Raw genomic sequence first — 26,681 nt, 5'->3', positions numbered from 1 at the left:
TATATATATGTTAAATATAAACGATACAAAATACCTGTTGTGTACAAATGGAACTATATATATTATACTGTCACACTGTGTACATATATGGACACACTATATATATACAGTGTGCCCGTAAAGTCGCGTAACCCAAAGTTTGATTCTGTATATCTTTTGATCTAAAAATGATAAAGACCTGAGACTTGAAACAAATGTAAGCATGTACTATGTGGATATTTTCGAGATCATGACCAATGCTGGAACTTGTAATGTTTTTGTGTAGTAACGAAAGAAATTACCGTAAGTGTAAAATAAAAAAATAAAAAAAAATGTGCAAATGAAGAAAATCAATATTCAGTTGCAGAAAACTGATTTCCTGCGCGTGAATTTCTGTGTATATGTACAGTATGCGTCAACATTTATTCATTGGTGCGAAAATGTGACAAGGTTGATGCAGTGTTGCCATATAAAAATACTATTTAATTCAAGTTCGTAAAATGGGTGTTTTTTGACAGAAACGCGGCCCTTGGCAACACTGTTGCCGTAAAATTACTGCAACAGGTGTGTTTTAGGTTAGTTAATGATAAGCAGTGAGAATTTGCTCATTATTGATAAAATGAATTTTTATTCAAAAATTTGCGATATCGGCTGAGGAAACGAAAAATCCGTAATACATCTTATCATTTTCTTGGTATCTGACTCAAGCTAGCTTCATAGAATTTTTTTTCTTTCTTTTTCTTAAATTTAATCAAATTTTCTGCATATTGATGCAAACGGGCATGCTAAATATATTTTAAATTGATGTTTATAGTAACTCCGCATAAAAAACTCTCACTTTCAGTACTACATAGCTGGATATATTGTATCTAGATTAAAATTTATTTAAATGCAACAAATTTTTTCCCCTTATGCTGTCAAACGAACAACTTTTGATTGTAAATTTTAACTTGCAAACCTTTTAACGATTATCATAAAATTTAGCAGCGTCAGCTATAAGGAATGTATTTAGCTATGTCTCGACTTCGTAGAATCTCATATAAGAGCTTGTGGGAAAAGACATTTCAGCAGCACTTCAATATTAAGCAAGGAATTGTTGGTTGATTTTAAGTTTTAGCTTGAAAACAACTCCAATGGTTATTATGAAATTCAGTAAAAGCTGTTTTCAAGTGCAAGAAAACAATTCAGCTATTTCTTGACTTTGGAAAAAATTATTTAGGGATGCCTTTATAAAAAAATGTTTATTGAAACGCTTAAATTTTATCTTGAAAACTACTCGAACAGTTTTAGTGAAATTTAGTATATTGTGTCGTGTAATGCTGCTTGGTATCACTTACTGAACCTATACATATACAAATCTATGAATTATGAAATCAATACTTACGGCATCCAAAGATATGTTAATATCATTTAGATAACATAAGTGGATTAATATCTTTTGGATATAAATCATGAAAGAAACCATTATCAAAACATATAATGAATTTAAAGGTAAAAAAATAGTAAATGATAATATATCGAGGTTCCTACACCAAGAATATCTTTTACTTTTTATTGGCACGTTATAGTCACTAGAATTACAAAACCTTAAACTAAATCATATTGTTGAAATGCCCGTCAACATAATTGAGAATGAACCCAATAAGCTAAGGTCTGAGTACAGTCTTGTACACTCAAGTACACTTTTGCTAACACAACAAAAGACTCCAATCTGACTATTGATGAAGTGAACAACAAAAAAGAATAAAGATGATGTCGTTATGTGAACCACTGTTTATAAAGTCTTGCAACTGATCTTGTATAGAAATTTCAATAACAACTTTTCTATACTTTGCTGACCTCTTTCAAAAATACTAACTTCCGTTTCTTAAACTGTTTTATTCTAATAATGCCTATTCATAAGTTGCAAGTAAAAATTTGCTTTGCAGGCTTATTGTTTGAATTGAATTTTCACCTTCTTATTTAGAAATAAAAAATAGACTTTTTTCTTTAATTAATATAAGTGCACAACAATTGATTCGAGAATAAAAAATTAACGAGCTCTTATAACTTTGCGAAAACCATTTAAGGAGCTTCTGGTTGGAAATATAATTTCGTAGAAGCCTGAAGACTTTGATGGAATGAAGTAAATGTATCATTAGGAACCTAACATATGACAAAGATATTTAGTTAGATCTCTACTCTGGTAATACTCATTGACAGTTTGGTGTAAATTAATGTAGGGTGTAACGATTTTCTGAAGTAAAGCGAGTATATAATATTGGGTGCTGGGCAGTATTTTAACTACACCACTATATTTGTTAAAATTCTGAAGGAACAACTTTGCTAAAACTCATTTCGGGATCACATATTCATGATTAACATTGATGCTATTATTATTATTATTATTATTATTATTATTATTATTATTATTATTATTATTATTATTATTATTATTATTATTATTATTATTATTATTATTATACCTCATGAAGCAAGGCTCTGTCCCTACATGAGCCAATCTTTCCAGCTTACCAATGCTTTCGCATGCAGAAATGGTATCTGGTTTGCGAATTTTTGCTTTAGAAATACTTGGTAAGGTACCACAACATACCATGTAAACATTAATTACTATTGTTTTAACTTGACAAGTTCTTAATCGCATCCTGGATATAACCATAATAGTTTATGGAAGGTAGAAAGGTTTGGGAAAACTAATTGTTCCATAAAAGTAACAAAGTAACTATACAAGAAGTGAGCTATTAAGAACAATGAGGTGTTAGTACCTGTAACAGAAGCGTTCACGATTTCAGATTGTGGTGGATGCAATCTTCGTTTCTGCCACCCCCTCTACTACCGGATGCACTGTACAGTCTTCCATGACCCCAACTTCAGCCTCACCATCCGGAAGTATCACTGCAAAGTATGCGGCATGGCTGTGCTTGGAAAAGAAAATATCATGAAACACGCCGCAGAAATGCATGATGGGAAAGGAGCATATCAGTGCCAATACTGTAAAAAGGTAAGTGCTGACATTTGTCTTTGTTTACCCGTTGTTTCCAGTGATTTCTAAAGCTTTTACTGTTTGTTCATTTTCGCTTTGCAGTGATTTCTAGAGTTTTAGTCTTTGTTCATGTGTGTTTTTCAATGATTTATACAGATTTTAAAAATAGTACAAATCTAACTAAAGTAAATCAGGTTTAGTTAATTCCACATGCATGATACAATTTCCTGCAAATATAGGGTGAAAATAAGGTAAAGTAATAAGTTGGTTAACAGAATCGTATATTTTTTTCTTTGATAGTGTGTTGATTCATTCAACAATTATGAACTTTTATAATAATAATAATAATTTATTGAATTTTTTAGTGCTAAAAACAGCCAGAAGTTCACTATAGCACTATATATTGTACATACATAATACATTGAGTAAAGATGCAAGTAAAAAGTAATTGTCATGGAGATACAATAGATACATTTTGCTTGGATAACATATACAATTACGTACATAGAAATACAATGAAGCTATATATATAATATATTAGGTACATAGTGAGATATTCTCCGCTACCATTTACAATTTGCAAGGTGCATGGTATGGTTTCTTTTGGAAAAGGAATGTACAGTTTGATCTTTCAGGTAACACTGAATTATGTGTTGTAATCTTCTATAAGTACTTTCAGGAGTGATTGTTTATTTTCCTTTACATATGATATTTGGTCTAGGAATTAATTCGTGCGGTTGGTACGCACACATTGAAGCTGTAGTACAAACACAAAATACATAAATACCTTAAGAAAAATATTGTCCATCGCTAGCCACCACTTTCGCCCATCTGTCAGGCAATGTACGGATTCCGTGGCGAAAGAAGTCCTCATCCTTGGAAGCGATCCAGTCAGAGACCCATGTTTCGATATCTTCTGAAGAAGTAAACCGCTGTCCAATCAAATCGTTGTTCATGCAATCGAACAAGTAGTAGTCCGAAGGAGCAACGTCTGGTGAATACGGCGGGTGGGGTAAAACTTCCCATCCGACATTTTCTAAATAGGTTTTGATCGGTTTTGCGACATGTGGGCGAGCGTTATCATGTTGAACAATAAGTTTATCATGTCTGTTCTTCCATTCTGGTCGTGTTCTGGCCAGAGCTTGCTTCAAACGCATTAATTGTCGTCGATAACGTTCTCCATTCACCCGGTTGCAGCAGCTCATAGTACACCACACCTTTCATATCCCACCATATGCACAGCATAACCTTTGCACAGTGAATATCTCGTTTTGGTTGTGATGGACCTGGTTCACCTGGTTTCACCCAGGCCTTTTTTCGTTTAGGGTTCTCGTAATGGATCCACTTCTCATCACCCGTAATAATTCGATGCAGAAACCCCTTTCTGCTCTGTCGTTGAAGCAGCAATTCGCAAATGGTTTTTCGTCTTTCAACGTCTCTGTCTTTCAATTCATGTGGAACCCAATGTGACATCTTTTGAATCATTCCCATGGCTTTCAAGCGTTTGGAGACTGTTGTTTGATCAACGCCTAATGCTGCTGCAAGTTGTTCCTGCGTTTGACACGAATCCTGCTCGAGCAATGCTGTCAATTCTTTGTCTTGAAATTTTTTTGGCTGTCCAGCTCGCTCTTGGTCTGCCAAGCCGAAATCACCACTTCTAAACCGTGCAAACAACTTCTGACACGTTCGCTCAGCTAGAGCATGGTCACCATACACTTCCACCAAAATACGATGACTTTCAGTCGCACTTTTCTGCATGTTAAAGTAATGCAGCAGGACACCCCGCAAAAACACTTTATCAGGCACAAATTGCGCCATGTTCACTTAACTACAAACTGGTGTTGTTGACGCTTTAATCCACTGCCCTATACTACGAACGATACGCGATGACAGGGGTTTGCAACACATGTGTGGATACACGGAACTGTGGGACGCTCCGTTCGTTGCGCCATCTCTTGTCCACCCGCACGAATTAATTCCTAGACCAAATAGATATCTTGCTCTTGTTTTGTGAGCTGGAATTCGGAATAATATCTTGCTCAAAATAAACTGACTGTTTATTTTATTTCCAATTAATCTCTCAGTGAAAATTGCTTTGTTGTATTGCCTTCGTGTTTCAAGAGATTCTTGTTCAAGGTGGTCAGAGAGTCTCTTATAGTCACAGTAAAGATGATATAGTTTGAGCTGACTATACATACAGCTAATAAACCTTTTTCTGCACTCTCTTGATCATTTCTTTGTTTGTTTTACATATATTAGTCCAAACTACATATCCGCATTTCAGCTTAAGTCGGATAATTCTTTTATATAGATATATATATGGGTAACTTTTCACATTTTTGAAATTGGACCACTTTATTCAAATACAATCCATCAACATTAACGCCTGTTTATTGTGTGTTTCATATGTATCCCAAAAGAAAATTTACTATCGAATATTATACCAACGTTATTATGTTCCACTTACTCAAATATCTTGTAATTTAACTTGTAATTTATTACAGATTTTTGGATTTTTCTAGTGATGGATATATGCTTACATTTATTATTTTTTATGTTCATACCATTATTGAGACCAATAATGTATATTATCCAGCTCCCTCTATAGGATTTTCTATCGTCATCACTTTTTATGTCTTTGAATACCTTTATATCATCAGCATACAAGATAATTTCTGTGTTATGTAAATTATGAACTAGATCCTTGATAAAAACTACAACCAACAGTGGTCCTAGTTCTGAACCTTGCGGAATATTTTTTTTTCTGTAAAACCTTTCTTTGATAGAATATTATTTACTTTCACATTAAAACGCCTATTTGTAAGAAAACTGCTGAACCGTTTCAGGAATTTAGGAGATAATCCAATATTAGATAGTTTAGTTAATAACCATTAGTGATCTACTGTTCGAAAACTTTACTTAAATCTATGTATATCGCATCTACTTGACTCTTAGTTTGTAAGGCACAGTGTATATATTCAGTAAATTGGACCAGCTTTGTGATGGTTGACTTTTGTTTAACAAACCCATATTGAGACTCAGCTATCTTTGATTTTAGTTGAAATACTAAAAATTCATGAATTATCACTTCAAAAATGTTGCTAAATGAGTTTAAAATTGTAATAAGCCCATAGTTATTAGCGTTATTCTTTTGTCTCACTTTAAATATTGCAACTATGAAAGACTTTTTCCATGTTTCTAAGATACCTGTTTTCAAAAATTTGTTGAATATATTTGCTAATATAGGTGCATGATGATCTGAACATGCCTTGGTTACATAATTTGGAATACCATCCTGACCAATTGAGGGGGTGAACGCAACAGTGGTCTAACCCACACTTTTAAAATTGGAGAAAAGTTAAACTTAAACATATGTGGTTTTTTTACAATATACCAAAAACAAGCACAAGTGGTTGAATGTGTCACACATTGTACATATATACATTGTACAAGAAACCACATGTGTTTAAGTTTAACTTGATTTTTCTCCAATTTTAAAAGTGTGGGTTAGACCACTGTTGCGCTCACCCCCTCAATTGCACTACGCAGTTTAATATTCTTTATGGCGTTTATGATTTCATAAGAATTTTTTCTCATTACTATGGTCATTCTGTAATAGATAATTTTGTCAATGAATTACAAACAATAAACAAATCTGCCGTATCGAAATTTTTCTCCATTAGGAATGGTTCTGTGAAATATTCTTTTGATAATAAATAAATAAATAACATTGAAACGTTGTGTTAAGAAAGAATGTACAAGTTAATATGTATCATAATGATCATACATTTTCTTTTATAGTTCTTCCTTCGACTCAACTACTTGGAAATGCATCGTACGTATGGGTGTGCAGCCAATCCACAACGAACACGACCTCTCTGTGACTTTTGTGGACGGAAATTTTGCCAACCTCAGAAACTGAAAGTTCATATTAAACGAATGCACAGTGGTAAGTATATTTATTTATTTACTTACAACGTTATACAAAGCACCTTTATACACACTGAAATAACAGCAACAAACTTACGAAGAAAGTCGACCAGAGCGTCTTCTTTCCGTCTCTTTTTCTCTCCGATATACTGTATTTTAAAGGTAGGGTTACCATACACCAACACTTATACAAACAGATCCACGTTTTGAGAGTAAAAATTTTCTTCCTTTCGAAGTTCCCTGATTTATCTACAGTTTCTAAGTAAAGTCAGGAGAAATGGTTAACTATATTCGATTTTGTAAAAATGAAGAAGATTATATAGTAATTGTGAAGATGACTTAATTTCTGTTTGAGTCACCAACTTACAAATGCTAAAAGACTATGTTCTCACATATAAGCGCAATGGATCAAGGAAAGAAACAGGCTTATTCATATAATCTGTGAAAGGACTTACTCTAGCTAAAGTCAATTTCAGACGTTTCACATCTAACAATATCCTTGACTAGTTGTATTCAAAGAAGGATTTGTTAAAAATATCAGATATGTTGAAAAATATGAATGGGCAAAGTCAACATGATGCAGTGTGAGTACTCTTACTTAATCATTTTTATATATTTTAATATATTTTTCATGATGTTTTAAAATCAAACTTTTAAACAATAGATAAAACTTAGCGATCTTGTGTCGAAAGTTATTTTAATTTTTATATAATGAGCTAGCCAGATGGAATTGTGTCAGCATTTTGACATTTAAGAATATGGTAACCCTATGTAAAAGTATCGAGGTAAGACTGTTGAAAACTTTGAAAACTTTCAGTTAAAATGGCTGGCAGCAGGATACATATCCGAGACCTTCCTGTTATTACAACACTAGAACATGTATCATTCACTTGTGCCCATTTGGTTCACAAATACAAGCTAGGTATTTCTTCTAATCCATTTGAACAATATAACCTCAATTGAGGCTCACTATTTTCTTTTTCTTCTCTTAATATTTACAATTGAAGCGTTCCACCGATTAACACTGTATAGCACATTTTAGTGGATTCAAGAAAAACGAAGAAGATCTTAGTATACAGGGTGTCCATAAAGTCCGTTGCCACCCCATTAATATATCGTTTAAAATGTCCCGACAAAAAATATTTTGCCGAAAGTTTCAAGTCCCTATGCAAAATGACGGGGGTTTACATTTCGTGTCCATAAAGTCCGTTGCCACCCCATGATCTTCGAAACGACTGCGAGTATGAGAAAACGGAAAAACACGTCCATCATTATTTTAAGAGGCTTAAATTTTGAGCTATAGAAGGTCTACCCCAGACATTCCCATATAGGGGTACGTAGGGTCAACTTGAAAATTTTAAATAGCAAATGGGGTCGAGTAATATATCGTTGAAAAGGTCTCTACAAGAGAAATATTTTACCGAAAGATTCAAGTCCCTATGTTGCCCCCATCCAAAATGACGGGGGTTCACATTTCGTGTCCATAAAGTCCGTTGCCACCCCATGTACCTTCGAAACGACTGCGAATATGAGAAAACGGAAAAAAACGTCTATCATTATCTTAAGAGGCTTAAATTTTGAGCTATAGAAGGTCTACCCCAGACACCCCCATATAGGAGTACGTGGGGTCAACTTGAAAATTTTAAATAGCAAAGGGAATCGAGTAATATATCATTGGAAAGGTCTCGACAAGAGAAATATTTTGCCGAAAGATTCAATTCCCTATGTTGAATCTATCCAAAATGGCGGGGTTTACATTTCGTGTCCATAAAGTCCGTTTAAACCTCTGCATCTTCGAAACGCATATGAGAAAACACAAAAACGGGCTTGAATTATTTGCTATAGAAGGTCTAGCCCAGACATCTCCATATAGGAGTACATGAGGTCAACTTGAAAATTTTAAATAGCAAAGGGAATCGAGTAATATATCGTTGGAAAGGTCTCGGCAAGAGAAATATTTTGCCAAAAGTTTCAATTCCCTATGTTGAACCCATCCAAAATGGCGAGGTTCACATTTCGTGTCCATAAAGTCAGTTGCCATCCCCTATATCTTTGAAACGACTGCGAATATGAGAAAACGCAAAAAAGGGCTTGAATTTTGAGCTATAGAAGGTCTACACCAGACACCCCATATAGGAGTACGTGGGGTCAAGTTGAAAATTTTAAATGGCTAAGGGGATTAATATATCGTTGGAAAGTACTTGACAAGAGAAAAATATTTTGCCGAAAGTTTCTAGTCCCTATGTTGACCCCATCCAAAATGGCAGGGTTCACATTTCATATCCATTTAAAATTTTTAAGTTGATCCTACGTACCCCTGTATGGGAGTGTCTGGGGTAAACCTTCTACATCTCAAAATGCAAGCCCCTTAAAATAATGATGGACGTGTTTTTGTGTTCTCTCATATCCGCAGTCGTTTCGAAGATACACAGAGTGGCAACGGACTTCATGCACACAAAATGTGAATCCCTGCCATTTTTTATGGGGCCAACATAGGAACTTGAAACGGTCTAGAAGATATTTCTCTTGTCGAGACCTTTCCAACGATACATTACTCTACCCCTTTGCTATTTAAAATTTTCAAGTATACCCCACGTATCCCTATATGGGGTGTCTGGGGTGGACCTTCTATAGCTCAGAATTCAAGTTTCTTAAAATAATGATGGACGTATTTTTGCGTTTTCTCATATTCGCAGTCGTTTCGAAAATACAGGGGGAGGCAACGGACTTTATGGACACCCTGTATAAAAATAAATTAATTACACCTAAAATATATTACATACATAAAAATATATGTAAGGTGTATAATAAATTTAATCCTTATACGTGAATAACGGCGTATAAAATGAATACTATAACATTTTAAAACGTTGTTTAAACTCAATAAATAATTCTTATTCTATTTTTAGTCTCTTCCTGACTACAAGGGAGAAGCAAATGAAACATTGTGGAAGCACATTGTCAATGGTTGAGCAATATTTAATCTTTTGAGTGGCTAATTTGTATGTCAGTCATATTTCATTAGCATGATTTCACTGGCAACTCAGCACATTCCAAAATGTGCCATACAATATTATTCGATGGAATGCTTCAACTCTTGAAGTGTAATTGTATGTTTTCTGCTTTGAAGTATTTTTACGTACCTCATATTCATATAAGAACCATAAATGTACATATATTAGAAAGTAAGATATAACAGTGACTCAGTGGTAGACTATTACATGAGAGAGTCCATCTCTTATACGAAGGGCCTGGTTCGGCTTTACAATATCTCAAAACTTTATGCATGGGGTCATTGACGTTTGCAAAAACATGTCCATACTTTGAGCGATGGATCTGCTTGGTATTGGCTGAGTAAAATAGTTAAATAAGATTAATATTTCGTTTTGATTGATTTTTATTATTATTTTAAATCTACTTGTATAGCTCAAGACGGAATTTTTCAGTTGTTTGTAAACGAAGATACAATATGTTGGAAACATTTGTACATAGAGGTTTAGCCGGGACTCAGTTATTGGGCACAGTCCAAACAAAAGTGTCCTATTGTGACAGAGTTCCATCGTGTTGGAAAATAAAGTTCTTTGCCTTCTTAAGCTTGGGAAATACAAAGTTCTCTAGCATATTGAGCTATGCTACACTACAACAATTTACAGTAGTTGGCAACATCTGTCAATTATGGGAAAAATTACTTATGTACTAACAGCTGATCTTTTATGTGATTAAGTAAATTATATAGGACTCTAGCATTACCGTGAAAAGAATTCACTTCACGTGCACTCAGTACGAAAGTAATTTCTCCCGGAGTGTAGTATTGATTTCTAGATCACAACGTAATTTGAATTATTATTATTATTATTATTATTATTATTATTATTATTATTATTATTATTATTATTATTATTATTATTATTATTATTATTATTATTATTATTATTATTAACTTTTAAGCAGTAATTAACTATTGTATTTTATTTTGTAAATGAAGTGGAGAGAAACATATACTCTTGTTATTTACAGATATGGCTGACGTTCTTCGAGAATTTCAGTGCAAGATCTGTTTGAAGTTGCTTGGCTCTCGAGCTGCGTTGCAGCGCCACATGAAAGAGGTCCATCATAAGGACATTGTAGGAGCATGTACCTGCGACCGATGTGGAAAGATGTTCCAGAATAAATCCAACCTGAAAATTCATATGCTCACTCACTCTGGGGTCAAGCCTTTCAAGTTAGTGTGAGATCATTTTACTTTCAATCCAATGTTTTGTCGCTCAGTAGTCTTCTCATGTCATGGTGGAATCCTTTATTTCATGTCAGGATGTATATTTAAATTTACGTCGTGGGTCGAAGTCTTTTTGGCTTTGTCAACGTGCACTCTTGTTCAAAATACTTATTAGAAATTCATATTATTCTGTAAAAGACACAGCAGCTATATACTTGTTTTCATCTTTTATTGTTTACTAGTTATTTCCTCAAGCTTCGAAGACTTGTCTGCAAATTGTCTGCACGCTAGCGACATATCTTGACGTCATGTTGTAGCACTACAGCTAGTGACAACTACGTATTAACATGACTGTGAACTATTACAATCATGGCTGACAGACTGATGTGTCTTACTTTTATAATAAATTGTGATGCAATAAATTTAACGAACTTCGGTAGTAGATATTTCGTATTTTATCAACGTAAAACTCAAATTACTCTTCTCTTGAGGAGTGAGTAGTTGTGAAATTACAATTATTAAATTTGCTTAAAAGCTAACCAAGATATCAGTCATAATCAGTCTAATTATGACTGGAATCTAACTATTTGGAGATCTCTTGGTTAATCAAATTTTTTCACACTCTCTAATCTCACCACTTGTCCAGTCAAGTAACATACATTTTTTAAGTGTTCCTAAATAATTATTTCAATTTCAAGTTCAAACTCTAGCTGCCGATTTAAATACATTCTAAGTTAACTAAGGCTAGCTGATATAATTATCGATATTTGTGAAAAATGATATCGAGATAAAGTACAATATAAAATAAAATTTTAAAAAATCGTACTAACCAGTAAATGTAGTTAATTGTATCCTGATACTGTTGACTTTAATTAGTCTCACATTAAAATTATTTATTTATTTAATAATATAAATAAAGGAAAATTACTTTTGGGCCACTTCGGTGCGACTCTAGCACCGAGAATCTCTTCTATGGATCTTATAAAATTTTCATATTATCTAAATCCCTACGAAGAAACATCGAAATATTATATATATGAAAATTCTTGATTATTGATTATCAAAGTGTACTTATATTCATCTCAAATTCTATAAATATTACGAATGAATGTAATTTGTTGTTCATTTATTCATAATAAATATCCTTGCATTGAAAGGAATCAAAGTAGATAATGCGAATATACTAATATTCATAATCACTTAATAAGAGCGATGTCGGGAATTTATTGCAGGTACAATTACGCCTTGTAGATAAACCAAAAGGTAGTTTTGTGGAATAATATTACTGTTTTCTGAAAAAAACTTACATGTGAGTTGAAACAACATTATGTTTAACGATGGCCCTAACCATGGTGAAGCTAATATTCGTATCATTTCTAGCATATACGTCAAAATATCGGGCATATTAAAGACGCGGGTTAACAAAATGACTAATATTCTTTCTTCTTATTATTTTAGATCTGACCAAAATATTCACCAGTAATGCGAACACATCAAGACAGTATCTTCTCGAGAGATAGTATAGTGGTTTTTGTCCCTACTACCCAGTAATAGTCAGTATTTTCGAACCTCTTGGTTTTCATTAATTGGTCAATACAGATTCTATCTATATTATACAAAGAATAAAAAAATGCATGGCTGGACTGAGATTTGAACCCGAGATCTTCGGCATTCTGTGCCGATGCTTTAGCCACTAAGCATCAGCACGGTATGCCGAAGATCCCGGATTCGAATATCGGTCCAGTCATGTACTTTTTCACTCTATGTGTAACATTGAATTTGCATTTTTAAAGTAATTGGTTTGTTAAAAATTTGTTCCTCAATTCGTTAAAGTTTTATCTACTAAGATAACAAGGACTGAAACTTATAAGCCCTATGACTGGCTTATCATAAATGCGAAATTCGGAGCGATGATTCAGTTATTATCCTCAGACCTTTCTACGAAGTACTATTGTATATATTATTTTAACTCACACCCTTTAACTCAGATGTTCTGTAATATTACTTCTTAAACCTCTTAGACGCTACGTCGTCTCTCCGATGAAAGATGCACATAGAATCATTGGAATGGCATTTTCCAATATTTTCGAATCCTACAGTATAAGTACAATATTTTGATTTCATTCAAATTTGGAGATGTTAGATGTATTTCGTAAACATAACTATAAAACTCTTAACTACGAAGTTCGACAAGCATATCAAGCAATTTACAATATACAAAGTTCTGTAAAATAACGTTAATGTTTTAGACGTATTTTACAATGGATTCCACCATGAGAGCTGCGAATCTGCTTGCGTCACAATTGCCACCTTTCGTTTAGGTGTAAGAACTGCTGGAGGAGAAAGTGGGATAAAGCAAGAGATCCAAGTGAAATCCCGATTTGTTTAAAATCTAAAAAAAAAAAAATAAAAACTGATATATATAAAATCTTTTTGATTTCTTTCAGCGGATTTTTTCTTTCTTTCTTCTTGTATATTCTTTCTTTAAAGTTATGAATCTCTGTTGAATGATGACCCAGAAAAAATACAAGCTTGAGATCAAATTTCGATGGTCGTCTTTTAAAGAACAGCAACCGTACAGGTACAAGAAACTAAGATACAGGTATAAATTCGGCAATAACGAACGTAAAATTCAATTATTGTCGTGAAAATGCAATTTGTAAATATTATGTAATTAGTTTTAATGACTATTAAAATATTTGAGCATTTAAAGCAATTACTCCGTACAAAAATTTTCAATGAGAAAGATAGTATTTAAAATTTTACAAATTTTACATGTACGTAGAAAATCACTACCACAGAAGATATCTCTAAGAAAGTTTATCTACAAGAACATAACCGCAAACTGCCTTCCTTCCCGTGCTGCATTTCAGGCGGTTCTCTGCGTTCCCCAACTTTCTACATCTATTGAAGTTGGGACAGAAAGCTGAAGAGCAGGAGTGTGTACATACGTGCGGGCGCTTTACTATATTAGCCGCGCTAGTCAATGTAGATGAAGTTCTGCAGCTGGTACTAGGTAGTCAGGTTTAATTCTGTTTGCCGTAGAGATTCAAATACTATCCCACTCAAAATGTAAGAATACAAACCTTGAACTCTGTGACTAAAATTTTTCGAAGGCTCATTGCCATTGAAATAAAAGTTCACTACTGGATCTTATTTTGCGCCAGTAATAATATTTCTTTGAATTCATGTAACACCCCAGTTTCCTTGATATGCTGGCCAAAACCAAACATTTTGTTTTTCCAGCTAGGAATCGAACCGGAACCACACACCTTAAGAATACACAAGAGCACCAACTATGAATCCAAAGTACATTAAACTTTTTAGCTTTCTGATAATTAACCCATACCTAATTACCGTTCAAATTCATTAGATATATAATGCGATTTATTTGAACTTCTTATCATTTATTCTATTATAAACTGAGTTTGTTTGTAACCTTATTAACAGTAACAGCCACAACCTTACTAATTAACCAGATGTTAACCATTCAAATATCTTCTTCCTCTGATTAAAACCTGTAATTATTTTAAAAGTAATATTTAAACTTTGTGGGAAAACATTCCATACAATTCTATTATCACTTTTTTCTACTAGCATTTAGGTATTTTGAGATACCTTAATGAAATATATTCATAGATTAGAAACTAATTTGTTACAAAATTAGAAATTACTACAATAAATTCGAGCTAAGACATTTATAATTACGATTATAAGTACTTCAAGTGGTAAGTATCATTAATTGTAAAACTGATTGTATGATGTGAAGAAAATATTAGAAAATCGGGAATTCACTCTGATGGAGAGATGGATTGGTGGCAACATAGAAGCTGTTATTTTGTAGAAAGGAGTTTCTTTATAAAGCAATTTTGAAAGCTTTTGAAACACCAAAATGTTAGATTCAATATGTAGAATTCCAAAATTTTAGTGACCGTCAAGAGTGGAGCGAATGTACTGTATGTTAATTTTTTTTTAACTTTCTGATTGTTATTCAGTATCTAATTACCGTTCAAGTACATAACTTATTTGATGAAATTTATTGAAATATATTGTATGTAATTTATTCCATTGTAAACTAAGTTTGTAATACCTTTCTTTCATGAAAGAGTTGATAGGAGAAACTCCTTTCAGCATAATTCTGCTGTTCAGGGGCTTAACTTAGAGCTTTATGTTATAAGTAGATTAGAAAACAGTTTATGTGATTTTTTTTTTCTAAAATCCTATGTGTGTATTCAGAACTAGGGCAATTAAAACTGTGCAAAGTAGAAATTCCTTCCTCAAGACGTTTTATGGGCTACTTTATTACTATCTTGATTGTGATTGAAACCAGTGAAGAATAAGTAGGTAAAAAAAGGAATAAGTTCCCTGCTCAACTCGAGATTTTCTTTGTAGTATTTAATGTTAAGAAAAGAATGTTCCATGATAAATTTCACAAGAATTATTCGATTTTGATTCAATGTGCCAAATATTTTCTTTGATGTTTCCAAATAATTTCCACTGCTTGGTGTTCAACTCTGTTATAAATGAAAGGTTGAGTTATCCCCCCTCCCTCCTCCGATTTAAGAAAATGTGCTCCATAATAATTTTCGAAAAAAGAAAAAAAGCACTAGATTTTGGTGAAATATGCCATAAAATTTATTGAGGTTTCTCAATCGCCCTTATTAATTGGGGTTGAACTTTGTCAATAATGATGAAATGAAATTATCCCTTCCTTTCCTCACAATTAAATGATTAATAATAATAATAATAATAATAATAATAATAATAATAATAATAATAATAATAATAATAATAATAATAATAATAATAATAATCTGCCATATTGCATGCGATATCAAACTAATGGTTTTATAGTTTTCAAGCATTATTGTTATTTTGAATAAATCTCTTGCCTCTCGTATTTTATTGCGGAATTAAGCAATTCTTTCTTGTTCATTTCTTCTAGATTTTTAACAAATTAAATTCGTATATTGTCGTATATTATCTACTTCATTGTTTTTCCATTCTTGCCTTGCATATCTGTTTTCTAAACTTGTTCGAAAGCATTGTAAGCACTTTATCATCCTCGCTTACTTTCGTTTTCACTTTAACATGTAGAGTACGCGGTAAATGGACGAGTCAAGTGATTTCGTCACTTCCGCTATTGACCTAAGTGTAGGGTCCCAAAATTCACATTTTCGGTTCCAAACAATACGTCTGCTAGGTAAAAAGGCCGAATAAGCGGAAACATTTCACTTTATTTTCATGTAAATACTTTTCCTTGTATTCCTTATCTTTGATCCATTTGCTCTTTAAAAATTCTTGTTTCGGAAATTTATAACAAAAATTTTAGTTCTGTCTTCCATTATAATATTTATAAGTCAATATAAAACATAAAACATAAAACATAAACCGTCGTAAGTTTCATACTGTTTTCTCGCTACTTCTTCTTCTTCTTTTAAATTATTTTACACACACACACACACACACACACACACACACATATATATATATATATATATATATATATATATATATATATATATATATATATATATATCGTAAAGGTTCTCCTCAGGACAGATATCTTTTCAGATCATAACCCTGCATTGGTCAAAGTGGGCATGGCATTTCAATTCAATTATATATATCTGAAAAGATATCTGTCCTGAGGAGAACCTTTACGATCTTTAAATTATTCTAAAAAAATCTTTCTTGAAACACTTCATCAATATCCTGTTTGGTATCTCCGTTCATCAAATGGGATTTATATCTATATCTTCAGTTCTTGTTCTGTTGAGCTAAGAGTTTTTGACTATAAATGAATCTGTAATTGATCAATATCTCATCTCTTAATTCTTTCGCTCAAACTATATTTTCCTACTATACATTACATGGCTATCCTTCCAACATAAAACCATTAAATCTTCTGTGTTTAATAATAGCTTACCATCTAAACTCTATCGTCAGAAAATTCTACTTTCATTATTTTATCTCTTGAAGTCCTTATTTTGAATTATTTGTTCACTATTACATCCGCCTTTGTTACCTGATTAAAATAATATAATCTAACTTGACTGTGTCTTAACACGTGTACTGGATCCTATTCGGTCGTCCTCTGGAATTTTCATAAAAACTGCAAGAATTAAATCCTTAAAACTAATAAAGAAAAGTTATGGGTCATTATTTTGAACTTATGACAACACCAATTTTAATTGTATAATATAACAGATAGCTATTACTTTCCTGTTTGCACGAATGTTGTAAAAACCAAAATTGGATAATAACATGAAAAGAGATTCCGCCAATGAAATTAATTCTGATCTTCAGTTTCCGAAATAAAGCCCTGAGTCATCACTTCTAGAATAACCTGTATTATTGCGACTGCCACAGTAAATGACAGAAACATTGACAGTGCTGTTCTATATGAAGAGTCCAAAGTGAGATACATGTCTTGATCTTTCGAAGATTCACTCCAAGTACAATAAAAATTACACATTTCACGAAAATACCTTACTTGCAGAATAAGAAGGTGGTTTGTTGTCCACTATTGAGTCTGTCCTTGTTTTGAACTGATATCCAAAGATACATTTCTTCCTGAGTGGTCACTGGTTCGGCTTCGGTCTTCCGTCTATGCTTGGTATTACGAGAATATTATATTTTGTCTTCCATGATATAATGTGGTCCTGAAGTAGAATAGCCTGGCATCGAATTCACATCAATTTGATTGATGTTCTTGATTCCTATTGAATTGAATTACATAATACAATTTTCATGTTGTGTGGCGTATATATTCCAGATGTATGTTATAATATAAAGACACTCGATTTCTGTGAAATAAGACTGAGAAAAACTCATTGGCGATTCGAACGCAGTCTTTTAGAAACTAAGAGCAACTGTCCAAATTATCTCTTCGGACGAACCTTGTATAACTTTGATTGTGATCTTCTTAGCGTCTGTTCCAAAGTTTTGATCTTCTGAAAGTCTCTTCAAGGTTTATGAAGACCAGGGATTGATTGGTTTTGCGGTAACGAGGGTGAGGAAAGTGCAAATTTAAAAAAAAAAACTTAATACAGACAAATGACACCAATTATTGATTACATTTGTGTAGCATTTCCGGCACTTAAGCTAATTAATCAAGGCCAAAATTCAAACATTTATTGCTAAGAGAGAAGCTAATCTTGAAAATACATCTGGTAAGCGTCTAATTATCTGCTTTTGTTGTTTTCGTATAATAAAAGAAAGGAAAAATACAAAGCTCACACAAAATATTAGTACTTCAATTTCATATTTACATGTCTGTGTTTTCTGCTTGGCTATGTCTGCTCTCTACTTTTATTAAATTTTATTAGGGGAATTGCTTTTAATAACATCGTATTTTCTTCGCTTTGCAGTTATCCATTATCTTTCCATTCAACTTCACAAATTTCTACCAAATGTAGTTTATTTTGTTTCATCTCCTCTTTGAAATCTTTTAAAAATGTTTCCCTCCGCAACGTACTACGTTCGCTTCACGTTACTATTCTCTATCTTTTGCTTTTTTGAGTATAGTTTTCCTTCCAGTTGGCTTTTCTATATCTTATTCTCTTGGTCAATATTCTCTCCCAAGAGTTTGACCTTCCGAAGATCCAAATAGGGATTTTTTATCTCCATCACATCTTGCACTTCGAAAAACCATTGTTTATAATTTACTGTCTTTTGTTTTTGACAAACTGAGTAAATAAATAACAAATTAAAAAGATAATATAAAAGTTTTCAGTAATAAAGTTACGTTTGTAAGAATCAGATCATCCTAACAAATTTCTGAACATGTATTTTTTTGGTCATATTTCTTAATGTAGAATGATTATGAGCATATTTGTGTTCGCTTGGTACTACAAACTTAAGTATATGTCAATAAAATGCCAAAGCTTATCTTTGCACCTGTAATCCTCTTCTTTTAGTGCTTGTTAATATTTTGACTCGCTCTGGCGTCATGTTTGCAATCATTTATTATTATTATTATTATTATTATTATTATTATTATTATTATTATTATTATTATTATTATTATTATTATTATTATTATTATTATTATTATGCAGGTTGGGACTCCTATAATATCATGAGTTGTCTTCTTATGTAAGTCCTGTGAAGAAAATGAACCCTGAATTCTCAGATCCCACTAGATTTATTTATCGAGGAATTCGTTTTCTTCACAGAACTTATATAAGCAGACTATGATGGTATTATAGGAGTTCTAGCCTGCAAAATAATAATAATAATAATAATAATAATAATAATAATAATAATAATAATAATAATAATAATAATAATAATAATAATAATAATAATAATAATAATAATACATATTAAATAGTAATAATAATAACAAATGTTTGCCAACATGACTCAGAACGAGTGGAAATATTCACATAAACTAAAAGAAGAGAATTAGTGGTGCAAAGGTAAGTTTTGCCATTTTATTAATTTAAGATGTACCTCATATCATCCATCAGTAAATATTAAGTATAAGTCCTTATCAACAGAATTCCCCACAGGACAAAATTATACTTGGAGCTAATATTTGTAGATTTGAATGTCATGTAAATTGCAGAATGTCAAGAAGGTTTAACGTTTTGCTTTGGAAAGATGGTTAGAATCTTTGGAAAATGACTAGAGAGTTTTTCCTGTTATTAGTAATCTTTTAGACTATAAGATTTACTCCTCAAAATTTTGAACATTGCCTGAGAAGAAGTGATTGGTGCTCACTTGATAAAAACCCCTGGGTGTGGCGTTTAAAACCCCTGGGCGTATTTTAACACTGAATACAGGCAGACAGGAATTGCAAATATAGAAGAAATTCAAGAAAAAAGTATATCTACACGACAATAATACAGTATTCCGATATGTAGATGTAAGGTTAGGAATGCTTTAGTTTCTTTTCCATGTTCTTCATGCCGAGAACAATTATCATAGTATAGAACAGGTTAAAAGCTTTTGGTACAAGACAATATGAAAAGTACTCAGAAAGCAAAATTCGCATTAATAACGGGTTCTGGCGTTCGGAAGTATAACTATTGCAACAAAGTTAACTCACGCCATAAATTAATTAGAAAACACAATGAACAAATCAAATAAAATTTTTTAAAAAAATCGTGGGATGTTGTGTCTAAATTACTAGATATTTCACGTAAGCCAAATTGTGTCAACTTGCAATGTAGAATGTAGTGTGTGGTATTTAGGGCTATGCACCGATTTTCATCTTCATCCTATTTAAGGAGTAATGGTTTATATATATATATATATATATATATATATATATATATATATATATATATATATATATATATATATATATATATATATATATATAATATCATTGAGAGAATGTTCAAAATGTTGGTGCAAAAATCTTGGGAGCAAAACTACGTATGTATTTCTGTATCTAGTTATATTTCTTCTCTTGAAACTTTCTTTTCTTTCAACATTCTTAGATTCATACACATTGTATGTATTGGGGCCAGACTTAAGTTGATTGAACCGATTGATTCCAAATACTGGCCCTGCGCCTAAGGGAGTCCCAAACGAGAGTGTAATCTACTTTCGACTTATGAAACTCACACAAGAACACATAACAATATACGATTTCTTTAACAATCCCAGTGACTGTAGCATCTGGAGAAAGAAGTTTTTCCAAATTGAAACTGATCAAAACTTACTTGGAATCTTTAATTCAGCAAGAACGTTTGAACGCTTTGAGAATTTTGTCCGTTAAATCTGAAATTTGTACGAGTTTTAACTTAGACAAAAAAAAAAAAAAAAAAAAAAAAAAAAAAAAAAAAAAACTGCAGAGAAAAAGGCGACAAAAGTTACTTTCTCATAATAAAAAGAAATAATAAAATAATTTATTTGTAGAGGTTTAAAAATAATATTTATTTCTAACAGTGCATTTAAATTTTTGTTTTTTCTTCTGAACGATATATAGAAATAGACACATTTAAGGTGTGAATGAGTTAACTGTGTTACAGTAACTGAACTTTCAAAAAACTGAAATTCAAGGCATTACTAATACAAATCTTATTGCTTGCAAGTGCTTTTTCATTAAATCATTTAAATTATCAAAAACTTTTTACCTGTCTGTATACTTATGTGAAAGAAAAATGGAGAAAAATCTGTGAATTTAGGAAAGACTTTGTCAGGATGATTACATAACAAAAGTCAAAAGACAAGGTATGTAAAAAAATTGTTAGAGCATGTATATCAATTTCGTTAGAAAAGGAGATGAAAGGCGGAATTGAACGAATTGGAATATTAAATGATTATGATATAAACATTCTTCGAAATGGCACAAATAACCACAAAATTTTAGCAAACACCAATAAGGTAGTTTCAGAACAAGGATAAGGAAAGAAAAAGAAAATAATTTATTTTCTAAGACATCACCAAATTAAAAAAAAAAAAAAAAAACATATTTCAAAAACGTATTTTAAATTCGAGTCTAAAGCCATCTTGTATTAATATTGAGAGATCTTAAACAAGATACGTAAAGTATTTTATGACAGAAGAAATACAAGTTGATGGTTTCACACAAGATGACGTGGAAGTATGATAATACAATACATAAAAATTACAAAACAAGATATGAAAATTTGGTTAAGAAGCATCTGTTATTCCATAATAGGAATTCTAAAATTCAAAATAATATTAGAGCAAAAAGCACTTAATTTCTAAATTGTAGTATTTTGATAAATAAAGATCTCAAATAGAAAGAAGCACTTTCGAGTATTACTATATATGCACAACAGACACACATACACACACATCCATACAAATCGTACTCATAACCTCAGAACAGGTTAGCTTAAAGATTGAGACATGAAATTCCAACTAAGACCATGTTTGAACCCATCTTGAAAATGGATAATATAACTGCTTATTTTAAATTATTTCTTTATTTGGTTGTTTTATTATTTTCTTGTTCGATTCTTGAGCTCCCTCGTGGCTATGTGAATAGCGTACGTGCCTTTAATGTGAGAGATCCGGGTTTATTTCCCGGCTGAAGCTCATGTAGTTCCGATTCGACGTTAAGTTGTCGATCGCTGCTGAACGGGACTCTAAACTCAAATACAGTTCAATCTAATCTTGCTCGATTCTCCAACAATTATGGAACAAAAAGTATAAAAGTTAGATCACAATTATCCATTACAAATTAAATTAAAAAAAAAAACACATTATTACACATTCATAAAATTATTAGAATTAGGTTCTTGTCATTCAGCCTATCGCTGTTAAAGATATGATACCTCGTGTGTCCAATTCGTTAGTTGTTCAGGAGACGAAAAAAACGTCACTATATCTATTCACAATATTAACATTTCAGACCTTCTAAAAGTTGTTTTATCCTTTAAAAGTACGCCGATACAGCTGCTCTCATCACAGCACATATGGCTATAATACATTGAACTGACTGTCGTACGAGGTATCATCTGAAGTTGCCAACAATCGACATGCAAGCAAATGCTGTAATCGATTGTTTCTCAGGAATCGATGTCTTGTGACGCACGAGGCTTTGCTAGAACATGGGTTATTGCTTTCTCACACGTTTATGCAGAAAACTCAAAATCGCAAAAAATAGACATACGAGGTATCACATCTTCAACGACGCTATGTTGAATGAGACTCCTGCGAAGGATAATCGAAAATATAATAAAAGAACTGTTATTATTCTTTGTGCAATATCAATAGGGTGACTTTACATCAGTTTGGACAAAGTCATAAATTTCGTTGATAAAATGAAACGAAAACGTTAACAAGAAAGTATGAAAGATGAAAAATGAAATGAAATGAAATCTCTGAGTTTTACGTCCCACGGTTATGCCGGTTAGGCTAAAGGAGACGGTGATGATGAGTAATGAATGAAATGGTGGAATGAAGAAAGTGGGAGGAAACGGGAGAACCCCGAGAAAACCCACGCACACGGTGTTTGTCCACCACAAAGTTCACTTGGCGGGGGCTGGGATCGAACCCGGGACCCCAAGCACCAGAGGTGAACGCTCTACCACTGAGCCACCGCGGCCCCAGTATGAAAGATGAAATCAAATTTGACCCTACGTGACTCGTAAGGGTTAACACTGATAAGGAAAATTTAATTACAATTTGGGATAAAATTATTGAAAGTTTCATAATTAAATACATGTATCAATGATCACAGCACACACACAAATAAAATAAAATAATGTAAAACATCCATTTACTCAAATATCATGCAATGTTCATTTTATGTTAAACAGTGCTGTATTCCTAAAATCTGCACAGAGTATACGCTGTTTTGTGAATGATTAACATGAAACACCTCGTATATGGCAACAGAGAAGGTATTTTTAAAATTAACAATAATACGCATGCAATTATTGAAAAGTGCTCGAAAGTAAGTTTTATCTCAACCTAGTTGTTGCCTATGAAAAAAGCTAGGGGGAAGAAAATGGCGTCCGGACTCTTCAGAATAGGAGCATTATGCTCTTTAATTTTTTCAATTTTAACTTCGTGAACAATATTAATTTTAGACATTATTTAGTTCATTACAATGTTTATATTATATTACATGGTTTTTATGTGTCCGGCCCCTATACCCTCCAGTAATTTTTACAATTTAGTGTAAAAACAACTCTACTTATCACAGGCCAATTCGTCCTATGTTGGAATGGGCCATTTTTAACATTTATAATTTATATCAAACTAATATACAACAAAAACAGTGAAGAAGTCAACAAGGCCCTATGGTTGTAACTTTAATTATATAATTTCCCGTCAAGGGAGAAAATAGAATAGAATAGAATAGAAGAAAGCTGTTTAATTGTTGCTGTGAAAATATCAACTATCATTTATGTCAGGAAATTTGGGATGAAAATCAATTTTTATATTTAAAAGGTGCCCTTATTGTTGCGTCACTAAAGAAAATTAAAAGTGACCAAATAATAAATAAGTATAAAATAGTATTGGAGAAATTGAACTGAGTGATCTTGCCAGCAACGTACTTTCAATTTCTCCAATTCCAATAAGCTAATTTTGAATCCACAGGAGGGATCACTGGCTACCATTTCTCAAAGATATTTTCAGGGCTTTATATCTCGACCTACAAACATTATTGATCACGGAGTAACTAATTGGTATTATCTGTATGATCCGCTGTGTGCACATGAACTCGTTTCGTGATGTTTCTCAACTTCTTAGGCATTCAAGGTATATCTGACGGTATAACGAATATTTATGATTGTTCCGGCAAATGTTTTGTTCTTACAAGTAAAGGGTTCAAATGAATGAATCGAGTTGTGGGATGAGACATAGTTCGCCTGATAGAGGAGGTGAAAATATGTGCATGTGCAAAGTTATAGCTGCTGAGCGCCATAAGAAACGAAGGGAGAAAGGGTCAAAGTTGGTGAGAGAAGGGCGATGCTAAAAATACATCAAATAAACTGTTGAATCGTAAAAATAGCGAAAGATAGACAACGCAAACCGTGGTAATTCCACATATCGGCAAAAGAAGAATTGGCAGAGTAGATCATGAACCTCCGCGGCCATCTTGAAATCCGCCATTTTGAAATATGATATTTTTTGAAACGGAAATGTAGTCATGTGATATTTCAATTAGGGCCAGCACGATCTCAGAAAGTCAATTATGAACTTTAATGATCATTATCTGCACTTATTTGGAAGATTTAATATCATCTTTGTAGTTATTTACGAAAATCTAGGTGACTGATACTCGTATGTTGAAAGTTTGGTTCGCGATTGATTCGCCTTCGATTATTGTGACAATGTTGGTTCGCGAGTTGGGAAGTTGCAATGATGATCCATCGTCGAAGGACATAATAATCGTGTCCTGTGCTAACATTGTCACAATACTCGAAGGCTTCATATTTCAAACAAAACGATCAAACATAATGCGACACGATAGACACTTAAGAATCCATCTCACCCGATAACTTATTTCCGCTAACTTCAATGCTGTATTCGACTGCAGTAGTCCACTTTTCATTTAGATATCACATGCTACACTCATCCCAAGTTGCTATTGCTTACGAAGGTGGACAAAGAAAGTTGAGTGAAAAATAAAGCAAGTGGTGAAAAATATTGTGGTTTACATACAATACGTAATAATTGCATTCCAATCTATCAGGTTTTATTGTTATGGTTTATGTTAGTAAGTATTTCATTTAACAAAAGGTAGCTATATAAACTCCACTTCGTTTTCGATCAAAAGAAAGAAAAAAAAAAACACACACACACAAGCGAAAGCAGTTCTTCCAGATCGGAACAGTTCTCTTCGGTACTATATGAAGCAAATTGGAAGTAATGTCATAAATAATAATGTAATAATATACAACTTGGATATCAAATTTCATTGTTAGTTTCTTGTCTTGTAGATATGTTTAACTTATATATGTTTTCATGATAATCCAAACTTTCAACATACGAGTATCAGTCACCTAGATTTTCGTAAATAAGTATAAAGATGATATTAAATCTTCCAAATAAGTGCAGATAATGATCATTAAAGTTCATAATTGACTTTTCGAGAACATGCTGGCCCTAATTGATATATCACATTGATTACCTTTCCGTTTCAAAAAATATCACATATTTCAAAATGGCGGATTTCAAGATGGCCGCGGAGGTTCATGGTCTACTCTGCCAATTCTTTTGCAGGTATGTGAAACTACCACGGTTTGCGTTGTCTATCTTTCGCTATTTTTACGATTCAACAGTTTATTTGATGTATTTCTATAACATAGCATTACCCTTCTCCCACCAACTTTGACCCCTTACCCCTCCGTTCCTTATGGCACTCAGTCGCTATAACTTTGCACATATACATATTTTCACATTCTGTATTAGGCACACTATGTCTCATTCCGCAACTCGATTCATTCATTTGGACCTTTTATTTGTTAGTATTTTCGAGTTAGACACTGACTATGGGAACAGCAAGGGCGCCAATTTATCTGTAACTTTGGGGGAGGGTCATTCATAAAGAAACGCATATGATAATAGATATGACAATAAAAAATACATATTCATAAAAATATATGGAGGCCCGGTCCCCCGGCTTCCCCAGGATCTGCACCCTAAGAGAACACTACTCATTTTATACAAAACCAAAGGTGATGAATAATGATTCCAAATTAGTTTTGGTTTTTATCAATGATACCAGGTGGCCAATAACAAGAATCTTCTGCATGACTTAGGCTACATAATTTTGTAGTAAGACGATATAGATTACCGGAGCAAACCAATGAACTAACTGGTATGTCCATTAACAACGATTACAATACATGCATTCGAATATTAGGTATGTGAAGTATATTTTCGACTAGCATTCCTCAACAATGCAGTTGATACTTAAATTATCAGCTTTTAATGTCTTATCGGTGACTATGGAAAAAAAAATGAAAGAAATGTATAAGTGAACTTTCTACTAAAAACTTAGTTGGATCAGCTTAATAATACACTATTATTAATAATAATAATAATAATAATAATAATAATAATAATAATAATAATAATACGACATTGGTAGCACTAAATTCTAAATGTGAAATACTGAGAAAAGTG

The 26,681-nt window shown here is 32.6% G+C and overlaps 1 protein-coding gene across 2 annotated transcripts in view; it reads left to right on the top strand.

The window, feature by feature from the left end:
• The window catches only part of LOC145680582 (uncharacterized), a 133,236-nt gene that overhangs the window by 89,616 nt on the left and 16,939 nt on the right, over positions 1–26,681 (top strand). The window contains exons 6-8 of one of the 2 annotated variants that reach the window (XM_081751234.1): positions 2,772–2,980; positions 6,764–6,911; positions 10,910–11,114. In XM_081751234.1, coding sequence (XP_081607360.1) covers positions 2,772–2,980; positions 6,764–6,911; positions 10,910–11,114 — 562 coding nt within the window. Of the gene's footprint in view, positions 1–2,771; positions 2,981–6,763; positions 6,912–10,909; positions 11,121–26,681 lie in introns of both variants that reach the window. The other variant, XM_081751232.1, reaches the window with a different exon arrangement.

Source organism: Thermobia domestica, chromosome 3 (assembly GCF_964235325.1).
Source record: "Thermobia domestica chromosome 3, izTheDome1.hap1.1, whole genome shotgun sequence".
NCBI classification, from domain to species: Eukaryota; Metazoa; Arthropoda; class Insecta; order Zygentoma; family Lepismatidae; genus Thermobia; species Thermobia domestica.
The sequence above is the reverse complement of the archived record's forward strand: the minus strand, read 5'-3'. Positions and strand labels throughout refer to the sequence as shown.